General features: G+C 40.7%; 1 protein-coding gene across 1 annotated transcript in view; it reads right to left on the bottom strand.

Annotated features, from left to right (window-relative positions):
• Positions 1-15,854, bottom strand: part of TMC1 (transmembrane channel like 1) — a 373,785-nt gene that overhangs the window by 26,555 nt on the left and 331,376 nt on the right. Inside the window, exons 14-18 of the mRNA XM_032866628.1 lie at positions 12,718-12,862; positions 11,909-12,103; positions 9,021-9,200; positions 8,734-8,895; positions 1,778-1,906 (exon numbers count right to left, since the gene is read on the bottom strand). Coding sequence (XP_032722519.1) covers positions 1,778-1,906; positions 8,734-8,895; positions 9,021-9,200; positions 11,909-12,103; positions 12,718-12,862 — 811 coding nt within the window. The remainder of the gene's footprint in view (positions 1-1,777; positions 1,907-8,733; positions 8,896-9,020; positions 9,201-11,908; positions 12,104-12,717; positions 12,863-15,854) is intronic.

Raw genomic sequence — 15,854 nt, 5'->3', positions numbered from 1 at the left:
TGAATCAGACAAGGAAAATAGAAATGAAACCCGGCCAGCTGAATACCTCATGGCGGGGAAGGGGAAACCATAGCATTACCTCACTGGCGCTCACCAAAGAGCATTATCTAACCACTTTTGGCGCGTCCCACAGGACCTTTCAGGGAGGATGTCAGAGATGACCTAATCAAAGGTAGGATCTCAAAGTCAGATGGCCAGGCTGAGGGTCCAGCCTGGTGTCTTGAAAACAGTCCTGAGCACAGGACTTGTCCGGAGACTAAGAGGGTATGGGGTTGGAGAGAGGTTGGCATGGGGCTGGGGCGAGGTCGGCACTAAAGGATAGCTCTTCCTTAGCGAGGAGAGAAACATCATTGGCTTGACATTACTGAACCAGGATGGACTCCATGGGCACACCCCTGGAAGCAGGCAGAATTCTGCCAACAGATGGTGTTGCCTGAATGGCGCTAGAATGTAGAGGCTTATAGAAGCAGACAGTCAACGGATAATGCCCACCGAGTGACAAGCACTGTTCTAGGCATAGAGGTCAAGGCTTCTGTTTTCATAGGGCTTTCATTCTAACAGAGGGAGAAGGATTATAAGCTGGCTTTTAAAAGGAAATGTCAGAGTTACACATCGTATGAAGAAAATCAAGCAGGACGTTGAAGTAGAGAATCTGGTAGGCTACATTAGATGGGAAGGTTGGAGAAGAGCTCAAAGATGGTGACATATTAGTGGAGACCTTAACGACGAGAAGGCATCAGCTAAGCCCAATTGTAGGAATCTGCAACCCTATAGGGGAAAACAGCTAGAGCCAATGCAAGGGTCATCTTGTGTTTGAGGTAAGAAAGAATTCCAACATTTAGGCACTTTACGAAACAAGAACAGTAGTAGAAGAAGAGCTCAGAAAGAAAGAAAAGAGGAAACAAACAAACAAAGAGATCCTCTAAGACATCAAAGGCCTTAAAAAGAGATTTGGGATTCATTCTAAGTACTTATAAGCCACTGGAGGATTTTAAGCACATGATTACAGTCAACACTTCAGGTGTTGATGACTGTTAAGAGTTGCAAAAGAGGGACCATGGTCACCTGGCAATGTGGGAAATTGCAGAGTGATGTGTGCTCTGTTGCCTCCCTGAACTTTATGGGGGTCGCAGGTGGGGGAGGGTAGTGGGACTTGCACGCTGAGGGTGAACTGGGAATGGAGTCAACATCAGTGGGGTTCAGAGAAACCTGGGTTCTTGCTATGGTGCTGGAAGGACGTCAACTTGCCGAAATTCAGGTCCACCACTTCCAGACACCTATCAACACCCTGGGACCACCTCGGAACCTGGACAGCTCCCTACTTGTGTCTCTGCTGAGCTCTTATTGGCCTGGGAGCTTTACGCAACAAGCACCATATTTATTGGATCCATTTATCACCCACTGCACTGCACAGTAACTGTCTAGGAGTCTGTTCAGTAGAATTCAAAGTTGATATTACCCATTTTGCCTGGCTTCTAGAAATGTCAGCAGACTTCATGGGGAGGGGGCTGGCTATGGGTCCCAGACTGAGTTCACCATGTTCTTGCATAGGTTGAGGTTCACTGCTTTAGCCATCCTGTGCTCACTTAACTAGAATATCATAAACCATGATGCTCCCGTCTGACACCCTTCTGAATTAAAACTATACCCACGGGTCTTCACATCCTAATATCTAACACATGGTCCCACCTCCTAAATTCTTCTTCTGGCATAGCGTGTGCAAATGATAAACCACAAAGGAATAATCAGACAAGAGAAAAATGAACATCATACTTACATATCCATATTCCAAATCCCAGCACCAGCAATAATTGCAAAACCTCACAAAACATGCCCGGAGAAAGTCCCCAATGAGGATCGTGACGTAAGTGGTCAGAACATCAGAAACAGTCAGCCGCACAAATTCCTGTCAAGATATTATCCAGATTAAAAAAGGGGATCTCTCCATTCAAACGGCCCTAGTGTTGGCCTCAAGTTCGTTATGCTTCTGCATAGTATTAGCTTAGAAACTGCCATTAATAATAAGAAAATAGTGAGGCAGAGCTAGCAAGTGACCAATATTTCACCGTTATTTTATTAGTCTAAAAGTAATTACCCCACTTCCAGGGCACCTGGGTGGCTCAGTGGGTTAAGCCTCTGCCTTTGGCTCAGGTCATGATCTCAGGGTCCTGGGATAGAGCCCCGCATTGGGCTCTCTGCTCAGCAGGGAGCCTGCTTCCCCCCGCCCCCCAACGCCTGCCTCTCTGCCTACTTGTGCTCTCTCTGTCAAATAAAAATAAATAAATAAATAAATAAATAAATAAATAAAAGTAATTACCCCACTTCCAAAACCACTGTATCAAAAGTCTTCTCACTGAGAAACATTTATAAGCATGGCATAAGAAATAAAACCAGGAATATACTGACCACACGTAAGTTTATAACTTTGATCCGGCAAACAGCAATGTTTATGCAGTTAAAAGATGACCTTTGAAAAGTACTGGCAGCATCTGTGATACAGGATTAGTTTTTCTAACATGTTAAAAATGTTTATAAACCAGCCTGACAATAGATGGGCAATGCAATAAGGAAAGAAGTTGGCAAATGGCAAATAAGAAATTTACGGAAGGAAATATGCTGTCAATCAAATGTTGAAAAACACTGAAACCCCTCACACAAAAGTGCAAATTAAAACAATGAGTTGTTGACTCACAGAAAGATGAATCTTTAAAAATCCAGGCTTCTCCTTATTGGTGAGTACGGTGAATGTCGACCCCTGACAATATTTGGGGGGAAATTTGTGGAAATCCATCACATTTTAAAGAAGGTCGAATATGAAGGAAATTCACTTGTAGAAAGATGTCCCACAGCAATATTCACACAAGTGCACAGATCTATACATGTGATTATGAAAGTAGGGCTTTTTCCAGATAAAAATTGGAAACAATTCAAATATACTTAGGAGATTTATGAAATAGAAGGGCATGTCCACACAATGGACCACACAAGATCTTGTCCACACAAGATCTCACTATTGTGAGATCTTGAAAGAAAAAGAGTGTACTTATGGTTAGAGATGCACAACTGTGTGAACATACACTAGAAACCATTGAATTGTATAATTTTAAATGGGTGGAATGTGTGGTATATGAATACCTCAGTAAACTTTAAAAAGTTCTAGAACACTATGCTCTGATAAGAAATGGATCTTTAAAAATTTACAAAATAGGTATGAAAAATGTGGTATGAACTCATTCGTTAACAAAAATTCCTATGTGTATATACATGTATGTATACATATAGGCATAGAAAGTTCTGGAAAATTAGAAACTGGTTACCTCAGTGGTGTGGACTTAAATTTATGTGCAAAAGGGTATGTGCTGTGGCTTAGAGGGAAAGCTCACTATTTCCTCATGGAACCCTTACAACAATCAGTGATAAACATAAGAATAGACACATAATTATAAATGTTCGTTATGATAGTTCTCCTCTGCTCTTCCTTTTCTTTTCCTTCTCAATAATTTATGTCCTAAGACTGAAGATACTGAACATCTAGTAATACGAATTTTTCCAGAAATACTAGTGTTCTTCTATAATTTCTAAAGTCTTTTGGTTTCTACTTCCAGCTACCTACATAATCTCCCCTCTAAAATAACTAGTGAGAAAGAATTTTCTCATGGGGCAAAGGGCCATTTGACTAGCTATCACTAGATTAGTTTTCAGCCTCATACTTCGGAGCAATACTTCCTGAACGCCAGATCGTCTACCACTTCCATGATTCTTAATACATCCAAGTACCATATGAAATATAATGTATCTCAGATTTCTTTTAACTTTAACATACTTTATTCTTTAAAAAATTGCTGCTGCTATTATAAATATAACCTGCTATAAATAGCAGTTAACTAAAACATACATATAACCCAAACAAAAATTATTATAGTAAAACCTTAAAAATATAAATTTAAAAATTTAGCATTAGTTTTCACCAACCACTGTGCCTGTGGGAGGGCTTGTAGGCTGGCAGTATATTTTGGGAAGGGGTGTCAAAGAAGGGAAGTGTTTCATTCAGGGAAGAATGAAACAGAAGGAAGGAAAGCTTTTGCCTGAGAGCATGCTAAAAGCTGCCACTCCTGGGGCAAGTGAGTCTTATCCTTCTGAGGACCCACCTGGAAGTCTAGAAGCTATATAGAGTAAACCTCAGAATTGTCCATGCCAGTGACAGAAGGAGGACATACCAATCACCAGCAACCACTCCCATTAGTCAAGGATGTCCCCATGTGGTAATAACACCTCACTTGATGACAGCAGAGGAACTCTGAAGGTGGAGAGAATAAGCATACAGCTGTTGAGATGCTGTCAGGTTAATAGCTATGTGCAAAACAGCTGGAGTAAGAGGTGGGCCAAGAGAGTGCGAGGTTTCTGCATAATCTGGAAGTTTCTGTATAACCTGGTTCCCATCTAGCTCCCCATAGTCTTCTGGTATTTCTCATCCTTCTTCATTCCAGCTCCCTGGCTTTCATTCAGACCCTCAATCTCCATACTTCCTCAGGCCACAGGGCCTTTGCATGGGTCTTCACACCACACAATCATTGTTACTTCACCTCTTGGCTCGGTTTATACCAAAGAACACACACCACTAAAGCATCACTGATTCAGGAAGGTTTCACTCACCTCACTGACAAGGGTGAGTCTCCCTATAAAAAATACTCAGATTCCATGCATTTCATTCTTACAGTGCTTGGTTAGCATTGTAAATTTGTAAATTTTGCATAATGACTTAATTAACGACTTTGTTTACCCCCAGAAATTGTAGTTTTCACAAAAGCAAGAAACTAGCCCACCTTGGGGCCCATTGGACCTCTAGCAGTCAACATGATGCCTGCCACTCAGTTTACACTCAATAAATATGGAACGAATGGTTGAATGATAGTAAATTCCTGCAGGTATTTCGGGCCATAACTTTTTTCTTCCGTTCTTATTCTCTTTTTCATTCCCAGGCAACTTGAGTTCAGATTCTAATAACTAGTATCAATTAGAGGTAGGCAATGAGGGATATTTTTTGGCTTCCATCACCATGTCAGAAGGCCTTCCTCAGGTAAGAGAAAATTCCACAGTGGTTATAAAGTCGCCCACGTCTTCCTAAACATCCTCATCCCAATGTTTAAAATCCTATTTTTTCCTAAGCAGTGGTCTGTCATATAAAATACCAGAAGAGGATTGAAACATTATATGGAAATGTAAGATTTATTCACAAACCACAGGAACACCACAATGCTTCCTAAGAAAGAAAATCCCCAAAACAATGGCCCAGCCCACCTGAGGAGCACCAGCTGCAGGTCCCAGCATGCTAGTCAGGATGGGAGCACAGTTTCCATAGGCCCCCTGCTGAGCACCACACCCCACACCTCGCAGCTTTCCACCGTTAGTTAAAATGCCTGCGCAGCTTTGATCAGCAAACATAAGAGTCATTAGCAGGTAACAGGAAAGGGGCATCACGGAGGACCACAGACTCTAGACATCCCATGGCAGGAGTTTAGAGAGTATGTGTTGATGCTCATTATGTTTCTAGGGACAATTAGCACTGTAGACAAAGATGTATAAACTCTCATCAGACCCTGTGGGTTAAACCTGGGCTCCTGTCATTCACTTCCTTTAAGAGCTTGAGCAAATTATTGTAGCTTTTCAGGTCATGGCCTCCTCATCTATAAGACAGAGATAGAAATATAACTTAAAGGGTAATTTAGAAATTCAAGGAAACAGCACTGGGCACATTATGGGCATTCAATAAATGTTAGCCACTGCTGTTCGTTCAGTTGTTGGCGGCTTTCTCCTTCCCCAAAATGCAGACCACAGTATATAGCTTTAAATAGCAATCTCCCATCGGTGTTTGCTACCTACCTATCAAATGCCATTGCAGGTGGACCTAAGTGAGATTCCTTGGAGGGATAAAGGAGCCACCAAATTATCTTATACTCAGACTCAAATAGAGGTTTGAGTCCTATATCATCCTTGAAGAAACAAAGTAGAGGGCATCCATGGAGGAGAAGAGGAAAATTCTGGAATGTTTTTATAGAACAATGAGTGTTTGGGGTGTATCCCCAACCTGACATGCACAGCAGATATCTTTACTGTTTCTTCTGGAGTCACCTTTTTTTTTTTTTTTAAGATTTTATATATTTATTTTATTTTAGAAAGAGAGAGAGAGCAGGGGCGCATGAGCTGGAGGATGGGCCAAGGAGAGAGAGAGAGAGAATCTCAATCATGCAGAGCCATCGTGGGTACAGAGCCTGACTCAGGGCTTGACCTCACCAGCCTGAGACCATGACTGGAGCTAAAATCAAGAGTCGGACCCTTAAACAACAGAGACACCCCTGGAGTCACTTCTTAATGGTTAAACAAAATGTTTCTAGTTGCATGGATATTGACATTGATCTCTTAAAAACCAAACTCTCCAGCTCTCAGTGTTTTTATGTCCCCTGGTTCTCTCATCCCCAGAGACTCTACGTCCCTCATCAACATTCTGTTCAGAACCACTACCTCTGGTCCAGCCCCCACAGACTTTCCCACAAGTTTTGTATGCCCCTTAGGGAAATGAAGGTGAAAGAGAAGGGGACAGTAAGGTTAGATGATGAAGCAAAAAAAGCACCAAAGATGGGATTTTTTTTTTTTTTAAGGACAAGACAAGCAGCAAAGTCCCAAGGAGAATTAAATAAGTGACTTTGCTTTTTAAGTCAATATGTGTGGGGCCAACCCAGAAACTTCTGCATAATCGGAGGCGTAAGTATCCTCCTCCATTGCACTGGCATTCCTATCTAATTGATCACTTTCTCTTCCCTCAATCTTCTCCTTGACAGTCCGTTCTAGTAAGACTGTTAAAGGGGAGCTTGCATAGCCCCTTTATGCATTCTAGGACATAAAGAAGAGAACATCTCAAATGTTTTGAGTTTGTGAAAAAAAACCTCTTCCCCCTGATTTTTCATTTCTTTCCATTTTAGCTGAGGACTCACAAAGCAGCCTAGATGTGCTAGGACTTATATGAAGCACTTTCAAAGAAGGACCCTTGAAATTCAGAAACCTATATACTTCTGTGCATTCCCTTCTTGTTGCTGCTGTCACAATCCACCACACGCTTTGGGGCTTAAGACAACATGAATTTATTCTCTTGCAGTCCTGGAGGTCAGAGATCTAAAATCAAGGTGTAGGCATCAGAGAGGAAGCTGGGTCCCCACCTTGTCCAGCTTCTGGAGCCTGCTGGCATCCCTGGGCTCACAGCCCCTCTTTGTCCATCTATAAAGCGCATCTCTCCAACCTGGTTCCACTGTCATGTCTAGTTTTTCTGACTTTGACTCTTTTGTCCCTACTTGTGATCTCACTAGGTCCATCCACATAATCCAGGATAGCTTTCCTTCATTTAGTCCCATCGGCAAAGCCGGTATTACCATGAAAGGTAACATCATCAGATGGATTCCAGGGACTGGTACATGGACATCTTTGAACGGCCATTACCCCACCTACCATACCTGTCTCCTAAGTAAAGGCAGCCTACATTTCATTTATAATTTCAGATATAATACACTTTATAAACATGTATGAATGTGCATGCCTGAAAATGGAGTATTTAGTTATATGTAATTGGAAAGGGAAATGTTTATCTGGCCCCTGAAAGCATAAAAATAAAGTAAAATAAAATCCTTAGTCATACCATACTGTTTGGACGTGTGTATAGCATCACATACATTGTTCTCATTTTTTTCCCCACAATTAAAATCACAGTTGATTGGCTTAAGTCTGATGAGCATCTAATAAGAGCATGAGGGCATCTAATGATATTCTCATTTGTTTAAATTGCATCCATTTTATAAGACTAACACTAACTTTCCGTTTTTCCTTTTAGATTACAAAGAAGAAGTACACAGCAAAAAATTATTCAAATAATTCCACGAGACCACATTACTGCTGAGACTGGACTGTTGTCCCACAGGCAGGTAGATGCACAATGACATATTTAAAAGTATCTGGTCCTCCTTGAGGATCCCAAGTCCAAAACCAGTTTACGAAATGCACGGTTGGCAACGTCAATTCTATTAAGATTGAATTAAAGACTTTTCAAAATAACAATTGGATCTGTATAGAAATAAGAGATGTGGAATAGTTTATTGGTGTTTTCTTAATTTGGTTTCCCTTATTGGTCTGAAAGCCATATGAAACATTCTCTCCTTTCTCTGGTCAAATACCAGCAGTCTTGGACTGGGGCCATTTACATAAACATGAAAACAACTCACCTAAAATAGTATTTCCTTTAACACTTAAGGGACAATTATTTGAGAAAAATGGACATTGCTGAAATTAGTATTCATGTGTGCTCCCGAAGGAACATTCTTTTAGTGGGAAACTGGAAATAATAGGTAAGAGTTCCACTTAAATATTCGCAGGAGCCTGTATCTAAATCTAGGTGCTTTCTTACAACACAAATAGAAGATGAACCTCTCCTCACACCATTTAAAAATATCCTTTCTTTAAACACAGCTTAAAAAAGGTGTAAAAGTAGTACTTCCCTCAATGGCTGGAGTGAGGACTGCATGAGAGACTATACATGAAATTCATAGCCAGCACCATAGTAAGCCCTCAATACATCTTTGGTATTTTTTTTTATGAAGCAACAAAAAAAATAGGCCACCTTTGTGAAAGACATAATTGATTCTGCTCTTTCTTCATCCATTTATTGTCATCCACGTCTATTGGTGACATTACCTGCCCCACCATTGTTTCCCAGCAGGGTCCTCGAGGTACATCTGCGGGGTGCACAAAAAAAGGTGGCCCAGTGCTATTTCCGGTGAGGGAGGCATTGTAGGCCTTGATCATGTTGGCTTCCCAGAGGGTAATATTGGCCTTTACCAGCTTCTCCTCTTCAATCTAGGATGCAAAGGGATGGAGGCAATGATGGAGACAGCACAGGTTTCAAAGGCATTTCTAGCAGTCTGGAGACAGGGAACGTAACAACACAGGGATGCAGAAAGCAATCCAGATACGAGACTCACCTTGTTGTTAATCTCATCCATCAAGGCCAGAATAAATACATACAAGTTGCCTAAAAGTAGAGCAAAAATGCGTCCCAGTAGCCATTTCAGAGCGATGAGGGGATGGTAGTCTTCCAATTCAGCAAATAAGTCAAACAGTGTTGGACAGAACATCCCCAGGAGGGACATGACCATGTTCATCTACAGGGAGACACAAGGAATTAACTAAGTTAATTGTATTTAAAAAATAATTGCTTTCTTCCAGGATTTTGCAAGATTTCAGCTACATTCCCTTCATCTTTTATAAGACTAAAGAAGATTATCTCATGCACTTTTAAAATTTGATCTCATTAAAACAACAAAGAAAATATTCAAGTCCCATTCTCAAGGCATGCTTGCGTATGAGCCTGTATATGCGCCAGTAATAACAGTCTGTTTCCTAGTATAATGAGGGAAGAAATTTATATCACCCTATGTCCAGTGAACATATGCTTCTACATGGGAACTGATTCTGATATGGTGATAGACTTTTTTCTTTTTTTAAAAGATTTTTACTTATTTATTTGACAGAGAGATCACAAGTAGGCAGAGAGGCAGGCAGAGAGAGAGGAGGAAGCAGGCTCCCCGCTGAGCTGAGAGCCCAATGCCGGACTCTATCCCAGGACCCTGATGCCATGACCTGAACCGAAGGCAGAGGCTTAACCCACTGAGCACCCAGGCATCCCACAGTCATACACTTTGCAATAAGAGTTCCAGTGGAAAGCAAAAATGATCTTCTTGGGGAATGAGGTCCAAACTGGAAATACTGATTTGACAATTATCAGCATATGGGCTAGTTCAATCAGTTGGAATAAATGAGCTCCCTGAAATGGGCTCAGGACTAAATACTGAAGTCTGGGGAATATACCCTATTAGGGGCAAAAAAAAAAAAAAAAAAAAAAAGGAATGGGTTTATCAAAGAAAACAGGAAAACAGGACATTCAGAGAAACAAAAGGAGAACACAAATCATGACGTTATCAAAGCTGAGGTAGGAAATTTCCAGGAGTGAAGAAATGGTTTAGAATGGCAGTGTGGAGGAGGGGGAGAGAATATGAAAAGTAGTAAATGTATGGTCCATATCTCCTGTCTGGAACCTTCATAATTAAAATATTAGGCTATATTAAATCAGGGAAAAGAATCCAGTTCATGTACTACTTTTGTGATGGGGAAAAAGCCTCCCTGAATGAAAAAAGACTTTGGTTAGCCCTGGCAGGGCCTTTCCTAAACACCTGGTTCAAACTGTCACCATTAAACATTTCCTATTGCCATTTCTTGATTCTGTGTTTTGAACGATTATAACTACCAGATTGTATTGAGAAAATACTGTCAGTATGGTTTCTCCCATTTTTATTAAGAACGTTACGTGAGTATGACCAAGAGAAGATAAAAATCAGCATGACGTAATATAAAATCAGCACGTATAATTTCAGCCTAAGGTAAAAACTTGGCAGATCCTGCGCTATCTTTTATAAGATAAATTTAAATTCTGTTTCATCAAATGTATAAAGTTATTCATGCATCCCCATTACTACCTTTGTTGGCCCTTAGGACTCAGCGTCCCCTTAAATAGGTGTTAAACAGACTCTTACGTAGAATGATCCTTCCACCTAATGAAAAGAAACTATCTACACTTTACTATGGTTCATTTATACAAAAATGTGATCAATATGAACCATGGGACAAAGTAATAGAAGTTATCACAACTGTAAGAAGAAACTTTGACAACAAACTTGATAAATGCTTTGAGGTTCTCCTCTGTTTTAAATAAATAAAATCCCTTTACCTAATGACATTTTATAGGTTTCCATGAAATGTCTGTGCTGTTAGAGCCCCCCATCTCCAGGATTATCATTTCTGAAATACATGGTATGTTTTCGTTTGGAGTCTTTTGTTGTAAATAGGCTATATTTTGTCCAAGATATTTCTAGAAAATTCTATGCTTATAAGGACTTTCTGAATCTTTTTGGTCTACAAGGCTCAGCAGAAGTTTCAGTGTGGGCACTCTACACTTCCCACAGCCTTAATCTATACATACTTTGAAAATGCTCAAGTTTAAAAAGATACCACATGGTATGCCAGGACATTTTATGAAAGGCAACAGGCCCTAGCAACAAGACATAGCGATTTCCTTATTCCCTACATCTGAATTTCCTTATTCTCTACATCTGCTTTCCTTCCTCTGACCTGCTCAATGGGCACATATCCTGAAGACACATCACCATCAGATTTAATTCCAGGCAAAGAGCTGGCCTTCCTCATTTGACTATCTCTTGGAGGGGGAGGAAATAAGGAAGGGGAGGAGAAGGCGGAAAGTGTGCAGTGAGACTGCTAGGGAGAAACAGAGAGAATCCCAGACTTGACGAAAGCGGAGGAGGTAATCTGAATGTTTCCAGTGAGATAAACATAGGAACCAAGGACTCTAACATTGCTGTTTCAAAGAATTAGGGCAACAATTGGATCTTTCAGTGACAGACGCAGAATCTACAGAGAAAGAAACATAGAGTCATGGAAGGAGTGCTGGCTTTGAAATCAAGATTCCTGGGTTTTAACTCACTCTTCCCCATGGTTCCGTGACCTGAACACACCACTCTTCCTCCTGACATTTATTAACCGCATCTGTAAAATATACTGGTTGGAATACATGCGTTCTAGTATCTCTTTCAACTCTAGCTTTCCATAAAATCACAAAATGAGAGACTGACAGTAGAAAGATCTGGAAATAAGCCTGGAATGGAGTGGAAAATGTGTGACTGGACAGTGTGGGGTAGACAGGTAAAGGACGGCCTTATTTAACATTGCACCAGAGAAGCATAACCACACAATTTCAAATGTCAGGTTCTAAGCACATAAAAAGCATGCAGAGACGAACTTCATTCTTTTCCCACCACCCAAGGGTGTCAGGATCTTGCTGTGCAAATTCCTGGGATCGCTTCACAGCCCAAAAGATGAGGTATCCACTCCCGCCAAGTGTTAGAAACACGAAGAAGTTAGCGAGAAACCTCAGGAATCTGATCAAGTGGACGTTTTCTTCTACTTGGGCTGCTCTTTCCTCTATGATTGCTTCCTGTACTCAAGCAAAACAGAAAAACAAAATGTATCTGAGCTACGAAAACTAGCATACACTCAGAAGCTATTTTTGCAAACATCTAATGAGGAATGAAAATGTGCACTCTACCTGGGATTCCACAAACCAGGAGGGTATCAGCAGCAAGTAAGAACGAGTGAGAGAAAGAAGGGAGAATTCTTATAAACTCTGACTGATCTCAGATGAGGACAAACTTCTTTCTAGATTCGTCTGATAGTCTTTTTTTTTTTTTTTCTGAAACTCCAAAATAATACCTAAGGGTCATTTTAAATATTGAGCTCGCTTATTCCTGTAAATAATTAGTAAGCCTTGTTCTATTATTTAGACTATCTGATTTCTGATTATTAATGGTCTCCTGTTTCAAGCCAATGGCAGTATTTTTATTACCAAATTTAGAGAAGAAATCGTGCTGTCGTGTGTCATCAGATATTTTCCAATCACAATCAGAACCCTGACCGGATCCTGGTAGGCAGAAATGATGAGTTAATCTTTCTTTTAATGGTCAGGATACTTTGCTAAGCTAACTGTATGGAATGACTCTGATTTTCATCTTGGAAATCCAAAGGCATGGGTCTTGAAGTTGATGTGTTTACCTTGAAGTTCATGGTGATAGAATTGAATTTGTTGTCTGCAGTTTCCGGATTGCCGATCAGGTAGTCCCAGCTCGTGAACACCTTCCAGCTGAAGTTGAATGTGTTGTCTTCACCGCCCCCGTCATCCCCGATATTTTTGGTCATCCTATAAAAACACAGGGTTTAATCCAGCCCCCTGGATCCACAAAGAAAGGGAAAGGGTAGGGAGTAGCAAAATAGTACAATTACAGGTAGCCTGGAGAAGCAGTATCCTGAAAGCATGTATTTCCAAATGAAATTTGTTCTTAGGACCAGAAAATAAAAGTTGATCTTCAAATTTTGGTTTTAATTCTTTAAACTGTACATTTTCCAGGCCTTTTGGGATTAAAAGACTGTGAAGCATTGATGATTTTAACAATTAAACAGGTCCTACAAAAATGTGTATTTTTAATTTGTTTTCCTCAACTGTTTTTCTTAGCATCATACACTCGGTTCTTAACCTTTTGTGGGATAAGGCTCTCTTTAGAAATCTGACAAAAACCCATGGGTCCCTACCCCAGGAAAAAAAATATGTGTACACCCTTAAACTCCTAGGAAGCTTTAGCTTATTTCCAGATCCCCCTGCAGCTAGGAATGAACTAACCCAGGGCCTGTCAGGAAACTCCTGCATAGACGCAACTCCCACCAAGTATCTCTTCCTAAAGAACAGACTGAATGCATCAAATTTCCCCATACTTTACAACTCTCGAACAAAAATCAAAATTTTTATACAATGTTCATGCCAACTGGTTACATATTTTAATATATATAACTGATTAGAATATGTGTGTGTGTGTATATATATACACACATACTTTTTTTTTTGCTTGGAGAGCTTAAAATGCATTTACTTACAGTTTATTTCAGTGGTTAAAGATCTATATTCCACTCACTCCACTTCCTTTCTTTTCCCCTTATCACTATAAATAGCAAAATTAAAATTTCATATGATACATATTATAAAATGATCCCATAAGGTTTTGGTTTTCTGAGTATTACAGTGCTATGGAACCAAAAAGGAAAGAAGCACCATATAAAGCTGACATGACAGGTTGGCAGGCATCTCTGAGGTGGCTCACATCCCCTACTATTAGCTTCACTCCTTATAGAGGTTTATATATTTTAAATGTGCAAAGTTATGAAAAAATCACCAAAAATAATTATCCCTTACATCAGTCTATCACTTTGCCCTTTGAAATGGTGTCTGTACGTATCACCATGTTTTCCCTTTCTCAACAACTGAACAAAAAGTCAAGGGAGTTAATATTATTCTCTCTTTACAGATGGAGAAGCTAAGGGTTAGCATTATGAAGTGATTTGCTGGACACTTTCCAGGAGTTAACCACAGACGTAGGTCAAGGGCTTAAGCTCTCTGACTTCACTCTGGTGCCCAAGCTAGACCTGCATGAGATATGTTGAATCACATAAAATGCCTCTTTGTAGGTCAAAAGAGGTTGAAATGCAAGATTTCCACGGTTTAATCGAGGGAGAAGATTACTTCATTCATATGCCACCATCCATTTCCGCGCTCTCACTGAGCAAAGGGCAAGATTTCAAGTCAAAGTGGATGCTTGACAGATTGAAGTTTCGAATGGAGCTTCCCTGGCAAAATTGTGTGGCTATAGACAGGATCCCAGATAAGGGAGCATGAGCTGGGCGAGTCCAGAGCACCCGGCATGCAGGAACTGACGAGAAAGAGGGGAATGATCAAAGAAGGAAGGAAAGACAAAGTGCAGGACTGTAGTACACTTCTGTTCGGAGGGAGCCCTGATACCTATTAAATGTTCCATGGACAGCTCTAGCCCTTGCCCACAGAGAGACAAAAATGCACATACCTATGAACATTCTTCTCTTTTCAAGGAGGCTATAGATTTGAACCACTGTGTCTATGAGACGCAACCTCCACGTATCTGTTGCTTCGTTGGGAGGTTGTAGAAAGCAATGGTCGCATTCATGCCTTTGCCTCAACTTCTTGCCTCAGACCCCAAGTTTACATCTCTGTTTACATGCTGGGGTTATTTAGTCATTTTACAGATGCATGTGAAAGTTTTTAATTATTCAAATAAGTGTCTCCATAAATCCTAAGCCAACAGGGTCACTGTAATGTAGCCTCTGCTCAAAAGAAGTCAGGACGAGGAAGGGGATTGCAAGGGAGGTAGGAAGCAACTCTCTAGAAGCTCACAGGATAAGCCTGCTACACAAGGGGGAGAAAATTATAGCAAGGGCTATGCTATACAAAACAGCACATATTATACTCTGGAGAAAGGAGAAACTGCAGCAAATATTTGGCTGCAAAGGCTAACACCTAATACATGAATAACATCTGCATAACATGAGGATGTCATATGTATATTATATTCTATATTGTCCATAACCACTGTTTGCTCCTTAGCTTACAGGCTGTTTCTTCAACTGAGCATCCTGCGGGCAGGGATTTTATTTTGTTCACCACTAAATTCTCGGACACTAGATAGCCCTTGAGATTGCCCACAGTAATTGCCCATAGTAACTGTTCAATAAAGTTATTAAATAAATGAGTAAATATATGAATTCTGATTTTGGAAATCAAGTTAGCGCTTGACTGATGGACTGGCATCAAAACATTTCTCCCAAGACCTCTGTAACATAACTGGCCCCTCCGAATTTAGTTTTGGCAAATCCAAAAGGTTAAAAGAGGAGAAAGAGCATAGACTGGGGAATATGGTAATACTTTACCAGGTAGACAGACAGATACCTTACATTTAGGATCCCGGATTACATTTGGACAGGGAGATGAATACTGCGGATGTGGGGTCTTGAAAACTAAATACGACAGTGTCCTCCAGTGGAACCAGTTTGGCAGAGACAAGGCACGAAGCGTGTCACAGACTATTCCAAAGAGCTCCTGCTTGGGGTAACCTGGACCCTCGGGCAGAGGTCCTTTCCTAGATGAAGCAAAAGGCCAGTTCACCTTGTTCACAGTCCAGTAGAAGGGTCGGGACTCTCTCAAGTCTCTCCAGACTTCTATGCTAGCTCAGAGAACTGGCTCATGGATATGGAGATTAGTCATAGCCCCAGATGCAGGTTTCTGCTGTGTCTTTAAACAGGTTGTTACACGTGCTTTGTCAGTTCTCTGAAGA

The sequence above is a fragment of the Lontra canadensis genome, unplaced genomic scaffold (genome assembly GCF_010015895.1).
Source record: "Lontra canadensis isolate GAN:19392208 unplaced genomic scaffold, GSC_riverotter_1.0 scaffold31, whole genome shotgun sequence".
Taxonomy (NCBI): domain Eukaryota; kingdom Metazoa; phylum Chordata; class Mammalia; order Carnivora; family Mustelidae; genus Lontra; species Lontra canadensis.
The sequence above is the reverse complement of the archived record's forward strand: the minus strand, read 5'-3'. Positions and strand labels throughout refer to the sequence as shown.